Source organism: Euphorbia lathyris, chromosome 9 (assembly GCF_963576675.1).
Source record: "Euphorbia lathyris chromosome 9, ddEupLath1.1, whole genome shotgun sequence".
In the NCBI taxonomy this organism is placed as follows: Eukaryota; Viridiplantae; Streptophyta; class Magnoliopsida; order Malpighiales; family Euphorbiaceae; genus Euphorbia; species Euphorbia lathyris.
The window spans coordinates 79,618,441-79,634,741 of NC_088918.1; the positions used below are offsets into that span (position 1 = coordinate 79,618,441).

General features: G+C 32.7%; 1 protein-coding gene across 3 annotated transcripts; it reads left to right on the forward strand.

Moving 5' to 3' along the window:
- Positions 1-17: 17 nt before the first annotated feature.
- Positions 18-9,295, forward strand: LOC136206379 (transcription initiation factor TFIID subunit 15). Of its 3 annotated transcripts, none has more exons than XM_065997404.1 (8): positions 18-181; positions 1,001-1,183; positions 1,620-1,984; positions 2,113-2,310; positions 3,790-3,873; positions 6,337-6,418; positions 6,504-6,630; positions 8,769-9,295. In XM_065997404.1, exons 2-8 carry the CDS (start codon positions 1,061-1,063, stop codon positions 8,996-8,998), a joined length of 1,209 nt encoding a protein of 402 aa, XP_065853476.1. In that variant the 5' UTR covers positions 18-181; positions 1,001-1,060; the 3' UTR covers positions 8,999-9,295. The 3 variants fall into 3 exon arrangements, with proteins under 3 accessions (XP_065853476.1, XP_065853475.1, XP_065853477.1); XM_065997403.1 differs by having other exon boundaries at positions 19-181; positions 1,016-1,183; XM_065997405.1 differs by having other exon boundaries at positions 19-181; positions 1,016-1,183; positions 2,116-2,310.
- Positions 9,296-16,301: the final 7,006 nt, after the last annotated feature.

Sequence of the window (16,301 nt, forward strand, 5' to 3'; positions counted from 1 at the left end):
AGCGCTCAGTAGAACTATTATGTAATCGCTCTTACGATAGAATCCCACTTCTGAACATTGTTTGGAAAAAGGAAATCGAACAAAGGTTTTTTCTCTGTGGTCTCGACGAATGAGAAAAGCCCTAATTCAGACTTGATCTAGTCACTGACTCTTCATTCTCACTCGATTCGTCTCTGTACAGGTATAATCTTATCCTCATTTAGGGTTTTTATTGGTTTTCAATCTGTTTCTGTTTTTGAATCTATACCTGTGGTGTGGCAAGGGATTTATTTGTGCTTAATTTGAACTCATACGGTAATTTCTACCGAATTTCACACTGAAAGTTTATGTCGCTGTAACCCTAGAATCCTGTCGTCTTCCTGGGTTCTTATTTATCGGAACGGAATTATCTCTGTTTATATTCTACTATTTTCCTCCTACTACAGGCTTGAATTAAAGGAAATTGTCTAAGATTCAAGAGTCCAATGTGAGTATTGGGTGATTTAACGGAAAAAAATGATTTTTTTGGCTTGTTTATACTAATGCGTTGTTTAGTACATTGATTTGCTTGTTTTGAGTTGTGGTTGAACTCCCTTACTTAGTCCCCCGGAACGAAATTGTCACTGTTTATTATATACTAGTTCTCCCCTGCTACGGGATGGAATTAAAATTGTCTAAGATTCAAGAGTCCAATGTGGAGTATAACTATTGGGTAATTTATTGGGAAAAAGTGAATTTTTTTTGCTTGTTTATACTAATATGTTGTTTAGTACATCGGTTTGCTTGTTTTGAGTTGTGGTTAAACTCGGTTAATTAGTCCTCGGAATGAAATTATCACTGTTTATATTATACTAGTTTCCCCCTACTACGGGCTGGAATTAAAGGAAATTGTCTAAGACTCAAGAGTCCAATGTGGAATATTGGGTAATGTATTGGGAAAAAATGAACTTTTTTTTTTATTAATGTGTTGTTAGTACATTGATTTGCTTGTTTTGACTTGTGGTTGAACTCGGTTAATTAGTTGTGCTGTTTGCAGAACTTGGAACCAAATCTGTTTGTGTTAATTTGATGAAATTGGAGCATGATGGCAAGCTATTCTGGAAAAGGAGCCCCTACGAATGGGTCTGTTTATGTCTGTAACTTGCCTCAGGGGGCTGATGAGAACATGTTGGCTGAATACTTTGGCACCATTGGATTGCTAAAGGTACCTAGTCTCATCTCGTATATGAAATTCATTCATCTTTTACTTTTGCAAGCATTTGTTCTTTGGGCCTTTTTTATGCTACTATTATTATTGATATATTAAGTTTTCTTTTAAGGTTATTGGAGAAATTTTACCTTTATCATACAAAATAGTGCGATTTTGCTTTACGGTAGAAATTCTAGTTCAAAATTACTCTCATGATAGAAAATCTAGGTCAATTTCACACTTTTACAAGCAAATATTGACGAAAGTTACTGATTGAATCCCTTGAAAAAGGGTAAATTGAGCTGGATATGAGAGCAATATTGGATCACGAAGGGTAAAAGTGATCTTTTTCATTAACCTTAGGAGGCAAAATTGACCCTTATCGGCTTATCCCTTGTTATTATTGTTATTATTATTCATATTCTTTATTTTTGTATTCTTTGCTTAATAGAAAGACAAGCGAACTGGCCGGCCTAAAATATGGTTCTACCGGGACAAAATGACAAATGAGCTAAAGGGGGATGCTACAGTTACATATGAGGATCCACATGCTGCGCTAGCTGCTGTAGAGTGGTTCAACAACAAGGATTTTCATGGCAATATGATTGGTGTCTTTATGGCGGAGTCCAAAAGCAAAGAGGACCACACTTATAATTCAGGGAGCAATACAAATGTTGTCGAAGTTGCCGATGTTGCTGTGTTGGAGGAAGATTCCAGGGATGATATAGACGATGATAGCGGAAGAGGTAGAGGCAAGGTTGATGCTTCCGGAAAAGCATGGCAACAAGAGGGAGACTGGTTGTGTCCAAATACAAGGTCTGTGATGTGAGATCGGTGAGCAGCTCTTACTTGCTCTTTTTTAGTCTTGATTTCGATTTTGTTTATTTCTTTATATTATTATAATTGTTCTGGGACTGAATTATTTTCATGCTTCACTTTTGTAGCAGTTGTTCCAATGTAAATTTTGCTTTTCGCGGTGTGTGTAACCGCTGTGGAAGTGCTCGACCTTCTGGTGCCTCTGGTGGGAGTGGTGGAGCTGGTGGTCGTGGGAGGGGTCGTAGTAGCCAGAGCTCTGGGGGCCCTGGTCGATCAGCTGCTGGCACTACAGGACTTTTTGGTCCTAATGACTGGCCTTGTCCAATGTGAGACATTCCATGCTTCGTTTTCATTTTCTTTTTGCTTTTATGTGTTTTCAATGATTTAATCATATGTTTGTTTTTAAAATTAAATCCTCTTGTCTCATTTCCTACAAAAGATTGTAGCAAGCTGCCATAAACCTTTTCTCACTCATTTAGATTGAAACATTTATATTCACAAATATGTTTGAAGATAATTGAAGACAATAAACAAACAAGGGTAAAGTACAAAAAAAACTTGTGGTTTATGCAAACACATTCCTGTATTTTAAAACTGTACAAATGAGGGTCCGTGGTTCACACCCTTAACAAAGAATGGAATTTCTTTAACACCATTTCAATTTGATGATGTGGCACTTTTAGTCAAAAAGCCGGAGGGTCATTTTTGTCATTTTACCTCTTATTCTCCTTTCTCTTTTTGCCGTGCATAACGATGCAGACAAACTCCTTCACTTTTGATTTTGGTTCTTCTTCTTTCATGGTGATTCTACTTCTTCCATGATGATTCTTCTTGTTCTTGGATTTTGATTCTTCTTATTCTTCTTGGGTTTTGATTCTTTTTCTTCTTCTTCTTCTTCTTCTTCTCCGACTCTTTGATTCTTCTAGTTGTTCAATTCTTCATCGATTGTTCAATTTATGGTTTGATCAAGCTCACGTTCGAGGCCTCAACGCCTATGATCGGAGTAAGAAATTCTTGAACAATTATGGTACATTTGTCTGATTGATTTTTTTTTTTTTTTAATATAAACTCGGACATAGAGTGAGTTATGCAAATAGGAGCTTTGTATTTGTAAAATTCTGTGTCCTACAGCAATTGGATGATGAACAGTCTCTTCTACTGAGAAAAGAAGTAGGCTACAGTCGTCCCTACATCTCATTTTGGCATCGCTTGAACATTTGTTTTGGTGGTTTTACTTTTTCCTCATAAATATATTTGTGAGTAACAAAATTTAGTTCAATATTCTAAAAATCATTTAAATTTAGACAAATATCCAATGTTGGGGGCCAATATTGGAAATTTGAGTTGAATCAAGACAGCACCCAAAGGAGGAGAAGGATACATCATACAGAACATGTCAGCCTAAATTAAAATTAATAATCTTGACAGAAGTCGCCACCTCTGACAATTATGCTCTCAATGCAGCTTATAACTAGAAACAAGTGAATGATAGTGAGAATCGTGTCTCTTTCTGGATATAAATCTGATGGATGAAGGTTAGGAAAAATTCTTTGGAAAGTCTTGGCTTCAATACTGAACAAGACCTGGTCTATCTATTTGGAAAACCAATGGAAAAAGACAAGAAAAAAATTTGAAGTTTAATCTTGAAGCAGATTCATGGGTGTGTCTGAATTTTTTTATGAACATTTGTTGGTTGATAACCTGATATCAATGTTGGCTGCCAGTTTTTTCCACTATATTACAGAAATGTTATACCAATTCATTATGCAATGTGTTATATTGTTGACCCTTTCTTTTGTACATAGGTGTGGTAATATCAACTGGGCAAAACGTACAAAGTGCAATATTTGCAACACCAATAAACCTGGTCATAACGAGGGTGGTGTGAGGTATGCACTAATTGTTTTGTTTTACTTTTTTGGGACTTCTTATCACTGATCTTTCATAGTGCATGTTAATTACACTTGAATGAGTGAAATTTTGTTGTGAGAGTGTTCTCGACCTTGGAAGCTATGTAGAATTTTTGAAGCAGAATTCAATTATGGATTCCTAATATAAATTAATTAGGCAGAGGCCGAATTTGAGTGGCTCAAAACCTGCGCTTATTTGCAGGCTTTCACACATGGTTCCGGAAGAGAGAGAGAGAGAGAGAGATGATTTTGAGTTTAAGTCTTAGAATTAAGAAGGTATCATAGTCTGGAGTTTAGAATTGCATCACACAACCTGATAATGAACAAATGCTGCAATTTTATTATCTGAAATACTGAAATTGTGCCAAAAAGATCCTTGTGTACTTGGCTCTTTTAAACCTTATGAAGGCTGTTTTCTCCTATTGCTTGAGATAGATTTCTCAGGATTTAGGCTGGCCTCGTAAAGGATGCTTATCGTTATTTTCTTTTTGAATCAACACGTTCTTTTCTCAGATTATTTATGTCTTGATTGATTCTCCTTGGCGATTTCAGCTCTTTTTTACTATCTTATTGGTTTTATATTTGGTTTATATCTATTATTTATACTGATCGGTGCTTGACACGGCCAAATAGTCCAGTTACCCTTTTTTGCTAGCATACTCATTTGCTACTTTTATCTATGTACAAATGTACTGATTTTTCATTAGCTATATTCTGTATTTCCATGTTATTTGTGTTACCTATTCTTTTCCTGATCATGCCACTTTGTTACTCTTCCAATTGTTATATTATATATGAAACTTGTGCTAATTGTTAATCTGATATACTGTTTCACTTCGTATAAATCATTATCATGTTAAAATTTATTAATTATGTAAAATTGAAATATAAGGTCCATGAATTACTGAAGAATTTTAAAAGCCATATTAAATATTGTACAAAATCTGAAATTGCATTGATATTTTAAACTTCAAAATCATTGTTCCTTCAAGTATTGCATTGTGTAAATGTAAAGAATAAACGGAAATAATATTTTCTTTTATTTATAAAACCAAAAGCAATTGATAGAATAGAATCTACCATTAAAAAACTAAAAGGGATTGCTACTCTAGTTAAAGACAACTTGCTGGTGACAGGAACATTAAGTGGTAAGATTTTCTTAGGGCTGCGTTTTTTACCATGTGTATATATGCATGCGTACATATCCCAATGGGCATGTTGAATAATATCAGAAACATGCTGAAATTGTTTGGATTTAGTATATACCACATCTTTTATTTTTGGAATTAGAGAAGTTGGGATTTTAGATATTTAAGCATCCCATTGCATTTGAAAGAGGCATAATGCTCATTTGGCTCCCTAAACTAAGTCTTCAAAGTCAATTAGAACCTTAAACTATTAAAATCATCAATCAGGTCCCTGAACTAACCAAAAATCATCCATGAGTCCCCATTCTAAACAAAAATCATCAATTGATGTCTCATCGAAAATCATTGGGTTGAACAGTTTCAGATCCTCTTTCCTAAGCCCATTGTGAACCAACACAGAGATTATTACAGTCTATATTAAATAGTCATAGTTTCTGATTTTAGGATAGGATGGGGATTCAATTGATGATTTTTACTTTGTTCAAGACCTGATTGATGATTTTGATAGTTTAAGGTCCTAATTGACTTTGAAGCTTTAGTTTGGGAACCCAAATGGGTGTAATGCCATTTAAAAATAAGCAGTACTAGTTCCATTATTAATTTGCATAGTGCATACACATTCGGGTAAATTACACCCATGGCCACTGAACTTTACCCATTTTAACATTGGAGCCACTAAACTTCAATTCTTAACGGTATGGCCACTAAACTTTACATTTTTTAACACCGGCGGCCACTCAATTTTAACTGATTCCTCAAAATGACTGTTAACGACCTCAAAATGAAAATATTCAAGAATTAAAGTTGTTCAGAACGACATTTACCATGAAACTATATTTGTTATTTTCCAAAATCACATTTGGAGCTTTCTCTCTAAAAATTCACACTCTCTCTCCTAACCAAACAACACCTGAATGACCTCAAAACGAAAATTTTCAAGAATTAAAGTTCCTTAGAATATCATTAACAGTTAGGATTTTTTAATTTTAGACCGTTAATGGTCGTTTTGAGGCGTTGAGTGGCCACCGGTGTTAAAAAGTGTAAAGTTCAGTGCCCATAATGTTAAATGGATAAAGTTCAGTGGCCATGGGTGCAATTTACCCTACACATTCCTATCTGCATTTCACAGCCAAACATATGATAATGTTGTCTCTATCCTCGAAGAAAAGTATTCTTAAACTCTCCAACTTATTTTTTTAAGCGGCAAGTTTATTTCCTTGTGCTTTTTGTTTCTTCGGCTACAGTTTGTAGTGAAATCTGCTTAATATATATGTTTATTTCTCTCATTGTGCAGAGGAGGTCGTGGTGGTGGTTATAAAGAACTCGATGAAGAAGAATTGGAGGAAACGAAGCGAAGACGAAAGGAAATTGAAGAAGTAAGATTGACTTGCATTATGATAGCTCTGAAATTACTTGACTTGTTCTGTTTTTTTTTTTTATAGTTTTAAAGTTTATTATCAGGATGATGGTGAATTATATGATGAGTTTGGCAACTTGAAGAAAAAGTTCCGTGCCAAAACCCAACAAGCTGAATCTGGAAGGGCACTTCCAGGCGCAGGTCGTGCAGGATGGGAAGTCGAGGATCTAGGTCTGTTTCCATTGCCCAATCTGTCTTCTCATGTGTGCACAAACACACATTTATTAAATTCTGGTTCCTTTCTTTTTGCATTTAGTGTTAATATTGTCATTCTGAGATGCCGGTGTAGGGTCATGACTCATGCTCGGTTATATTTGTCTTATTAAATAAAAAATTTCAACGACGATGAATTAAAATTACACACACAGTAATAGAACGCGTGGATCGAACTTTCTGTTCATTGGTATAAGCAGTAAAAGAAATTCTAAAATTAGAAACTTTCCATACGCTTTCACTTTAACACTTCTCGTTGTAATTCAAGACAAACAATGTTTTATGATGCACACTATGTTGCATGGAAACAGACACGGGAACCTAATTTCTAAAAAACATAGAAACATGTGGGGAAAACATGTGAACATTAAAAATATAGGGGCATATTTATAAATATTAAAAATATAATAGTATATTTAAAAAAACAAAAACGAAGAACAAGATGAAGAAAGTCCAAGCTCAAACGAAATTCAAGAGACAAGAATTATAGAAGAAAGAAATATAAGTAAGTTCATTAAATTGAAGGATACAAGGAAGGAATTATGAGTCAAATAGGAAGTTTCAATTTTCTTAAAGTAGATTGCATATGAATGGAAAAATAGAAAGTTTGAATTTCCAAAATTTTAGTCGAAATAGACAGAGGAAACCGTTTAAAAACTGAGACACGCGATTCATGTTTTAGGTAATTACAGAAACGTTCCATATCAGTTTCTGAGAGTTTCTGTTTTCCCACATCTGTCGGGTACGGTGAAACGCATATCATGATGAGTTTCCGTGCATCATAGGATGCACATTATATCATTTAACTTGGAATCAATTGTAAATCTCCTCGCTTATGGAGGATATATGGGTGGTGATATTTTAAAATTTTCTGCTGTACATCTTGGTGGTGGTGCCATCTCTCTCTATCTGGGAGGGCCATGGTTTTAGGGGTAGAACGGGTTGTTTTTTTGCAATCGTGTTATATGATCTATATATGTTCACCATGATTATATATGATATAAATTCAACAAAAATGATACTTATGTTAAATAGGTCATGTCAAGTAGGTTATCTCTGTAAACCGTGTTGTCGTGCAAGGGTTTGCGTCTGTTATAAAGCAGATACTTAACTCTTGTCAAGTACAAAATTTGTCAAATAGTTTATGAGCTTGTGGCTAGTGAAATAAATTTCCGACGTTCTCTCTAATTCCTGAGCTTTAATTGTTATTTTCCGTTAAGAATTTGTTAATTCAATCATCCTTCTTGACAATATCAACATTGTCAAGCTTTAAATGGTTGTAAAATTGGCACACAATTAGGCATTTAAGGTCGTCTTAAATTCATGAAAAACTAGGAAACGACCATGCTTTTGTTCTTGTTACAAGTTTGAACTTTCAAATATGACAGTTGACAATTAGGACTGAAAGTTTCAAATTAGTGAAAGCTGTAGTTAGCTGAACACTAATTTTTGCTGGTTTAGGTCTCGTTTATTTGCCGGAAAATATTGTGCAGGAAAATTTTCCGGTGTTTGTTTGCTTAGGAAAATAAGTCAATGGATAATTTTAGGTCAAGACAACAGAAAAATTGACGAGGAAAAGGAAAATGTTTTACTTTTGAAAAAGAGTAAAACATTTTTGTAAGTTTTTGGAACACCACACCACTCCATTCATTCTTATTCTTTTGAAAATAATAGTCACCCACATATTTTATTTTCTAACAAATTTTTTTCCTTTATCCAATATTTTCCTAAAAACAATATTTTCTGACAAACAAACGTGCCTTAGTTCTTGTAAGTTGCTTTCTTGTGTACGTGGGCATCTGAGGATTTTGGGATTTTGATTATCACATTGCAATTGAAATCCCGTGGAAATGGAAATGTGAAGAGGCATACAAGTTAGATGTGTCAGAATGGGTTCGTGTCATAATTTTGTTAAGCGATCTATATATTTCACATGATTATAGGTGATATAAATGATAATCGTGTCAAACTGTTTGTGCCAGGCGAGTTGTCTTTATAAATCGTATTGTCGTGTCAGAAATTGATTTTGTTTACTCGATTCTTTAACCTCTTGAAGCTTGGTATTTTGCTATACTAACTGAAACGGCACATTGCAGGTGTTGCTGACAGAGACGGGAGAGAGAGGAGCAGGGAGAGAGGAAGGGAGAGGGATGATAGGGAAAGCAGCAAGAACAGAGATCATTACGATAGGGATAGGCGCAGAAGTCGAAGTAGAGAGAGGGATAGGGGAAATCGAGACAGGGATTATGATTACGACCGAGATAGAGAATACAGCCGTGACAGGGACCGAGATTGGGACAGAGACAGGGACAGGTACCGTCACTGAAAATATCAGCAAATGTTCGTGTTTCATTTGTATTTATTCGGGTGTAACTTTTCAGATAGAACTGGTTGCTTCGGTTTCGTTTTTAACGGAAAGCTTGATACTCGATTTCAAAGTTTTGGCCTTCCCGGCATTTTATCTGGTCTAAAAATGCTTAAGACATTTCTTGTTGCATAAATTTTGTTCAAGTTCCAATTTGAAGTATTGTACTATATAATTTAAGTTTTGGACCTTTTCGTACACGGTGTTAACTTTGTTTCGGGTTTTCTCGGTTAAAAGTGCGTTGCGTTTCTCATTTCATCTGCAATGTTCAAAATAGTCTTGAAGTTGCTTACTTTGGACAAATTGGTACAACTTTACTTTTTGTACAATTAATTAGGGCATGTTCAGTTCAGCGGTTTGGTTTGTTTGTTATTTATTTGTTATTTACAGTTGATATTAACTATTTTTCTTCTAAAATAGTCACTGACAGCTGTTTTCCGATCTAATCAAGCACTCTATACTCTATATCTGTTGTTTTAAGCAAATTAAAATTTGGGTTTTGCTATTCACCGCTTCCAAATTGCTTATCATCATTCCTTTTTGGAAATTTTCGTACTTTTCATTTTTCCATTAAAAAACTTAATATCCTCTCTCTCTCGTTCCTATTTACACTAATTGAAATTCGTCTCCAAAAGCTAATCGATTTAATCAATGTTCATCCAAAATGTACTAAACGGGTGATTCACATCATTTCGCCTAGGTAGAAATGGATGAACTATCCGTTTCTGCCTAGGCGGAAACGGGTGGGTCACCCGTTTCTACCTAGGCAGAACCTAGGCGAAATGGTGTGAATCACCCATTTAAGGTCTGTTTGTTTTACCTACTGTTTGCTGTTACGGTTTGCTGTTTGTTGTTGCCATTTGCTGTTATTGTTTGCTGTTACGGTTTGTTGTTTGCTTTTTGAAAAAACTGCTTTTTCAAAAAGCGGAGATTCTCTGCTTTTGTAAAAGGCTGCTTTTCAGGTGTGAAAGGCAAACAGGTGGTCACTAACCAAACACCTAATGCTGTTTTTCAGATTTAAAAGGCAAGCAGGAGATCACTAACCAAACACCTAAAACTCTCCCTTTTGAAATGAAAAGGCAAAAAGGAGCATGAAAAGTAGCAACCAAATGGGCCCTTAGTATATTTTGGATGAATTTTTTCTCCGAATCCGGAGATATACTCGTGTTTTCGATTCGATTTTCAAATAAAAATACTTATCCGGGGAATTATTAGTCTTTTTCCTATATCGTGTTTAAGTCCCATGAATGTTGTTTGGGTTTTTGAATTTCGAAGAAATTTGAGAGAATTACAGTTTTTGAGTTTAAAAAATGAAAAGGGTAAAACTGTCGAAAAGAAGGCGGTGATAAGTACTTTTGGGGGCGGTAAATAGCAATCCACAATTTTTCAGGGTGACATGATAACAATGTTTACTTCAGCAGTCGTTTGTCTTCCTACCCTTTTAGGGTCATAAGAGCGATCCTGCACACATTATACACATCAGAAAAAACGGTCCACATAAAATGGTATCAGAGCCTTAAAAGGATCTCACAAATAGTTAGAACTTTTTGAAATCACTATGTCATCTTCATATACCAGTATGTTTGCATCACAGCTTAATATTCATAGGAAAGCAGTTGACAAAATTACAAGCGGCATAATTGAATTAGATTTAAGCAATAGTTTAGAAATTTCTATTCTATTAGGCAAATTAATTATATTATTAGAATATTACCAACATCTCCTTAATATAGGAACTAGTGATCTAAATAGGCATATAATGTTAATAAGAAAAGTAGAAATGATTAAATGCCTAATTAATTTCACAATCGTGATTTTTCAGAATTATACACACTAGATAATGGATATACCAGTTGAAAGTCTTAGGATTATTGCTGAAAAACCATTAATTTATAATCAGGATATCAATCAACATATTATAAGTTGTAGAAGAGCATTACAAATTATGGAATTAAAAGATAGACAATTAGAAGTAGCACAAGGTGCTTTAGATGCTAAGCGTATTGAAAAGATAAAATTACAAAAAAGAGTTTTTGACTTAGAAGATGAAGTAAAACGATTAGAAGAAAAACATAGAGAGCAAGAAGAGACAATAGAAATTCAAAAACAAATAATTACTGAAAGTTACAGACATATTCAAGCTTTAATCAATGGAAGAGAATAAAGAAATAACAGAACAAACCCATACAGAAAATACTAATATCTACTATCAAATGGATACTTATGAAGGTGGTATAACTCAAACTTTAAGTTTTAAACCAGATATTTATCAGAAAATACAAGATGAAACTGAAGAGCTATCTGTAAATAAGATATTTAAAACAAAATGGTTTGAGAGAAATAAAAATATACGATATATTGTTCAGAAGCATGAGAATATTATAGATACAACTACTATAAATGGTAGAGCAAGGATAAATTTAATAACAAATGACGTAATAAAAAGAGAATTATCCAAATTATCACATAAAGAAGCAAAGAAATATAGGAATATTTACTTTGGAGGAATAGAATTCACTATAAAAGCATATTTTCAGAAAAATATCGATACTCCTATTCAAATATATGTATTAGATGATAGAATATTAGATAATATCCAAGATGCCTTAATAGCAGTAGTAAGAGGAAACTTAATTTATCAGAAACTTAAATTCACAATTCAACCAGATTTTAGTATCTCATTAGAAGATAAACATAAAGATCTAGCTTTAACACTCTATTATAAATTAGAAGGAATAAGAATGCCCCCAGAAAGTAAAGTAATTAGTATAGAAACAAAAATGATATATGCCCTTACAGGTAATCATCATATCAGAAAACAAAATGATAGGGATATATTAGTACCAAAATTATATCAGGAAATATTAGAACCACTAGAACATAAAGAAAATTCCATCATAACAATACCAGACGAAATATGTATAGATTTTAATTCTAGAAAACTACAACCAATCCAGAAATTATTACCTAGGATAGAAGGAGGAAGGTTAAGTTTTAAGAAAGAAATAATAAGACAACCGAGAACATTAGATTTATTACATACATATTATGAAGATAAGTTACGAATAAAAGTAATATTATTTAATGAGCTACGAGCAACTGACTGTATAGCTGAAATTAATACAGGAACCAAAAGTTTAGTACATATTAGCCAAATAAATGAGAATAAATGTGAACTAATCGAACCACAAACTTATAACTGTCCAAATAGTACAAGAGAAATAATCATAACTAAAAGCATAAGAATTAGATTTAAAATTCAAGATCTAGAATATGAGATAATTGTAGGAGTAACAGAATATGATAGTACATATGCACTATTATTAGGATACGACTTTTTAAATAAAATAAAATATAAGATAAATAATGAAGGAATTACGATAGAGGACCAAAACAAAATACGGTATATAAATAAAATATGAACATACGACAACAACTTGATAAAAAAGAGAAAAAATTACAAATAATAAAAACTATTATGGCAGAGACAATCATAGAATCTCAAATAAAATATTTAGAAATTGAATCTAAACAACAGAGACTAGAATGTGAAATCAAACAATTAAACTCTTTATTAGAACCACCTAAGAAAGAATGGATCAAACTTGAAGACGGATGGATAAAAAGAATCTACAAAGATGAGTGATCCTAACCAAAAATTGGACCAAATATGGATAGAGATTGTAGCAAAAGAACAATTAAAGAATACTCTTAGTTTAATACAAGAAAACCATATTCAAATCCAAGAAATGATAACACATGAATTAACAAAACTGTGGAATACATCGGAAATACCAACGTTTAAGATAATTTTGGAAAAATTAAACATGTTAGTAGCTAATATAGACAAAAGAAAAAGACCCATAGAAGAAAGCTGTAGCATTACCTCAGGAGAAAATCTAAACATTACTATAACACAAACTAAAACTCCAGAAATAGTACCCATAGATGCTTGGAGATGAAGCAAGGACCCAATAATGATGGATATAAGTGAAATAAAACCTAAAATCCCTACAACCGTAAATAAAACCTTAGATCTGTTAACCGATTTACACAAAAAAGGACAATTCTAATCTAATGGCCGAACAAGAACATAGTGTAATAACATTTCTTAAAAATCACGCCCAAGAAATTATTGAAAAGGAAAAATACAAATATGAACCGCTAAAAAACAGCAAACTCAAAGACAATGATGCTAAACCATCCAATGTAGACGTAAGCACCGAAGCCGAATACCTTCAACTAAAAATCGAAAAACAACATAAAGAAATCAAAGACCTACAAAAAGAAAACATAAAATTAGTCATAAATTCGAGTACAGAATGGGTCGAAAAATATAAAAAATATAAACACAAATTTAAAAATACTAAAAAAGAATTAAAAGAAACAAAGCTAGAATTAAAACAAACAAAAACAGAGCTAATCCACATTACAGATGAATTAAAAGAATTAAAGGAAGAAGTAAGAGTCTTAAGAACAATGGTTAAAGAAGTAAAAGGGAAAACTATTCACATCAGTAACAGTAGTAGTGATAGTTCAGATAGTTCAGATATTCAAAGTGAAAATAAACTAAAAATCATTGGGTATATAGAAGAAGAAAATAAAGATGAAACAAAATTAATAGAAGAAAATCATCAAATAATGAAAGCATTAGAACAAATGAAGAACATTAATGCAATAATAGAAGAAGAACCAGAAAGTGATATAGAAAACAACGAATACAACAACAAATACACTAGGTATGAAGAATCAGATATAGGATCAGAAAATATAGTAAACGAAGATGCCGATAATTATCCAGAAGAAGAAATGATATACCCCAATTTAGACGTAGTAACTAAAAGAGTACCTACGATTCCACAACATATACCTATAGGCCAACAAGGAGACTTTAAAGAATTTATAGGATCTATGTCTCAAGGATTAAATCCAAATGGATATTTTTTAGACTTAGATAATGTCTATGATGAACAAGAAATAAGTAGACGAATAAATGATTGGAATTTAGGAATGTACATAGCCTTAATGAATTCATCTCACACTGAAAATTTAGATTATATGTATGACCTAATCTCTAAAACAATGATAGGAAAAGTAGGATTTTGGATGGAATCTATAACTCATCAGTTAAGACCACAAATAGAAGCTTGTGCTCATGATTGGAAATCAATGTTATTATTATTCGATATGGTATTAAAAAGAGAATTTTTAGGAGAAAGATGGTTAGTGGCTAGAGAAACAGTATTTGCTGAAAGAAAAGCTGAAATAATAATGAATTTGAATAACATGAAATGTTGTAAAATTAGTAAATTACCAGAATATACTATCAGTTTTACTAAGTTCTTTTATGAAGCTAGGTTTTTACCACAAGAAGGATTGATATACCAACAACTATATTATGACCACTTACCAAACCCATACAACGTAGAAGTTTCAAAAGAATATACTCAATTAGAACCAAAAGAAAATACATTAGGAGAAAGAATTAGAGTACTACGAGCTTATCTTATGCGAAAATGTGAAGAATATAGAGTTCAACAAAAGGTTAAAAAGGATAAGAAACTCGGGTTACGAGAAATATGTGGGTTCACGGAAAAACGGTTAGTTTTTGGTTGTGATGATAAAGTTAGGAGAAAATATAGACGATATACTCCTAATCGCACTTATAGACATAATCCGACATATAAGAAGTCTTATACTAACAAGTATGATAATGGACGATTTCGACGAAAACGATTTAGACGATATAAAAATAATCCCGAAAATCGGAACAGATTTAGATATAAACGAAAATTTAGGAAAAGACGAGAAAGACCACTAAGGGATAAAAATACTAAACTTACAGAATGTAAATGTTGGAATTGTAATGAGAAAGGACATTATGCTAATAAATGCCCTAAATTAAAACAAAAAGGTGTCAAATATATAGGAACAACAGAATTTATAATGAGTCTAGAACAAATAAGAGCCAGCGATGATAAATGGCATAAAGAAGATGAATTTTATATTACTGAAACAGAAGGTGAGAACTCAGAAGAATTAGAACCAATAGAATATGAAGATAGTGAAACTAATAACTAATGGTAGCCATATATGTAGAAGCACCGGTAGAATATAAACCTAATAAGATTATAAAACGCCGCATATTTATAGATAGTGGAGCTGATATATGTTTAGCGAAGCAAGATGTACTAGTTCCCCATAAATGGAAAAGATCTAAAGGACATAAGGTCAGAGTTACAGGATTTAATGAACAAATGAAAGAATTAGATATTATAGCCGAAAATATGAGATTAATACTTAACAAGACAATCTTTCGATTACCCATAATTTATCAAGAAAATAATATGAAACAACATATATTATTAGGAAATAATTTCCTTGATTTCTTTAAAGTCCAGCTAATCAAACCTGAAACCATAAGTCTTTTAACTCCTTGTAATAAATGGATTATCCTTAAGCGCGTCCTACCTTTATATCCACTCACAATACATAATATCAAAACAAACAGAGATACTAATTTAGAACTTTTAAAACAAAAATATTTAGACCATTTAAAGATCAACTTTGGAGAAAACCCTATAACGTTGTGGGAAAAAGAAAAGATATATGCTAAGATAGAACTCATAAACCCTAATGATGTTGTTCGCACTAGACCAATAAGATATAGTCCTGATGATCAAAAGGAATTTGAAATACAAATAAAAGAATTATTAGACTTAAAATTAATTCAAGAAAGTAAAAGCCCTCATAGTAGCCCGGCATTCTTAGTAAGAAAACATAGCGAACAAAAGAGAGGCAAAGCAAGAATGGTAATAGATTATCGAGAACTAAATAAGAAAACGATTTTTGATGGATATTTTTTACCTTATAAGAGAAATTTAATTAATAGCTTATCAGGAAAAAAGTGGTTTAGTAAATTTGATTGTAAAAGTGGCTTTTGGCAAATTAAGCTTACTAAAGAATCAAGACCTTTAACAGCATTTAGTGCACCACAAGGACATTATGAATGGATTGTGTTACCTTTTGGTTTGAAAAATGCACCCTAGATATTTCAACGACGAATGGATACGATATTTAGAAAATTAAATGACTTCTGTGTAGTTTATGTCGATGATATATTAATCTACAGTAATAATATAGCAGACCATTTACAGCACCTAGATGCATTTATAAAAACAGTACGACAACATGGAATCCTTTTATCTGAAAAGAAATCAGAAATCTTTAAAAATAAAATAGAATATTTAGGATATATAATAGA

What these genes read in the sequence shown, in the direction of transcription:
- LOC136206379 (XM_065997404.1), top strand. Translation starts at nt 1,061, where the DNA reads ATGATGGCAAGCTATTCTGGAAAAGGAGCCCCTACGAATGGGTCTGTT. An exon ending in GCACCATTGGATTGCTAAAG is followed by an intron (nt 1,184 to 1,619) that starts GTACCTAGTCTC and finishes TTTGCTTAATAG; the next exon opens with AAAGACAAGCGAACTGGCCG. An exon ending in CATAACGAGGGTGGTGTGAG is followed by an intron (nt 3,874 to 6,336) that starts GTATGCACTAAT and finishes CTCATTGTGCAG; the next exon opens with AGGAGGTCGTGGTGGTGGTT.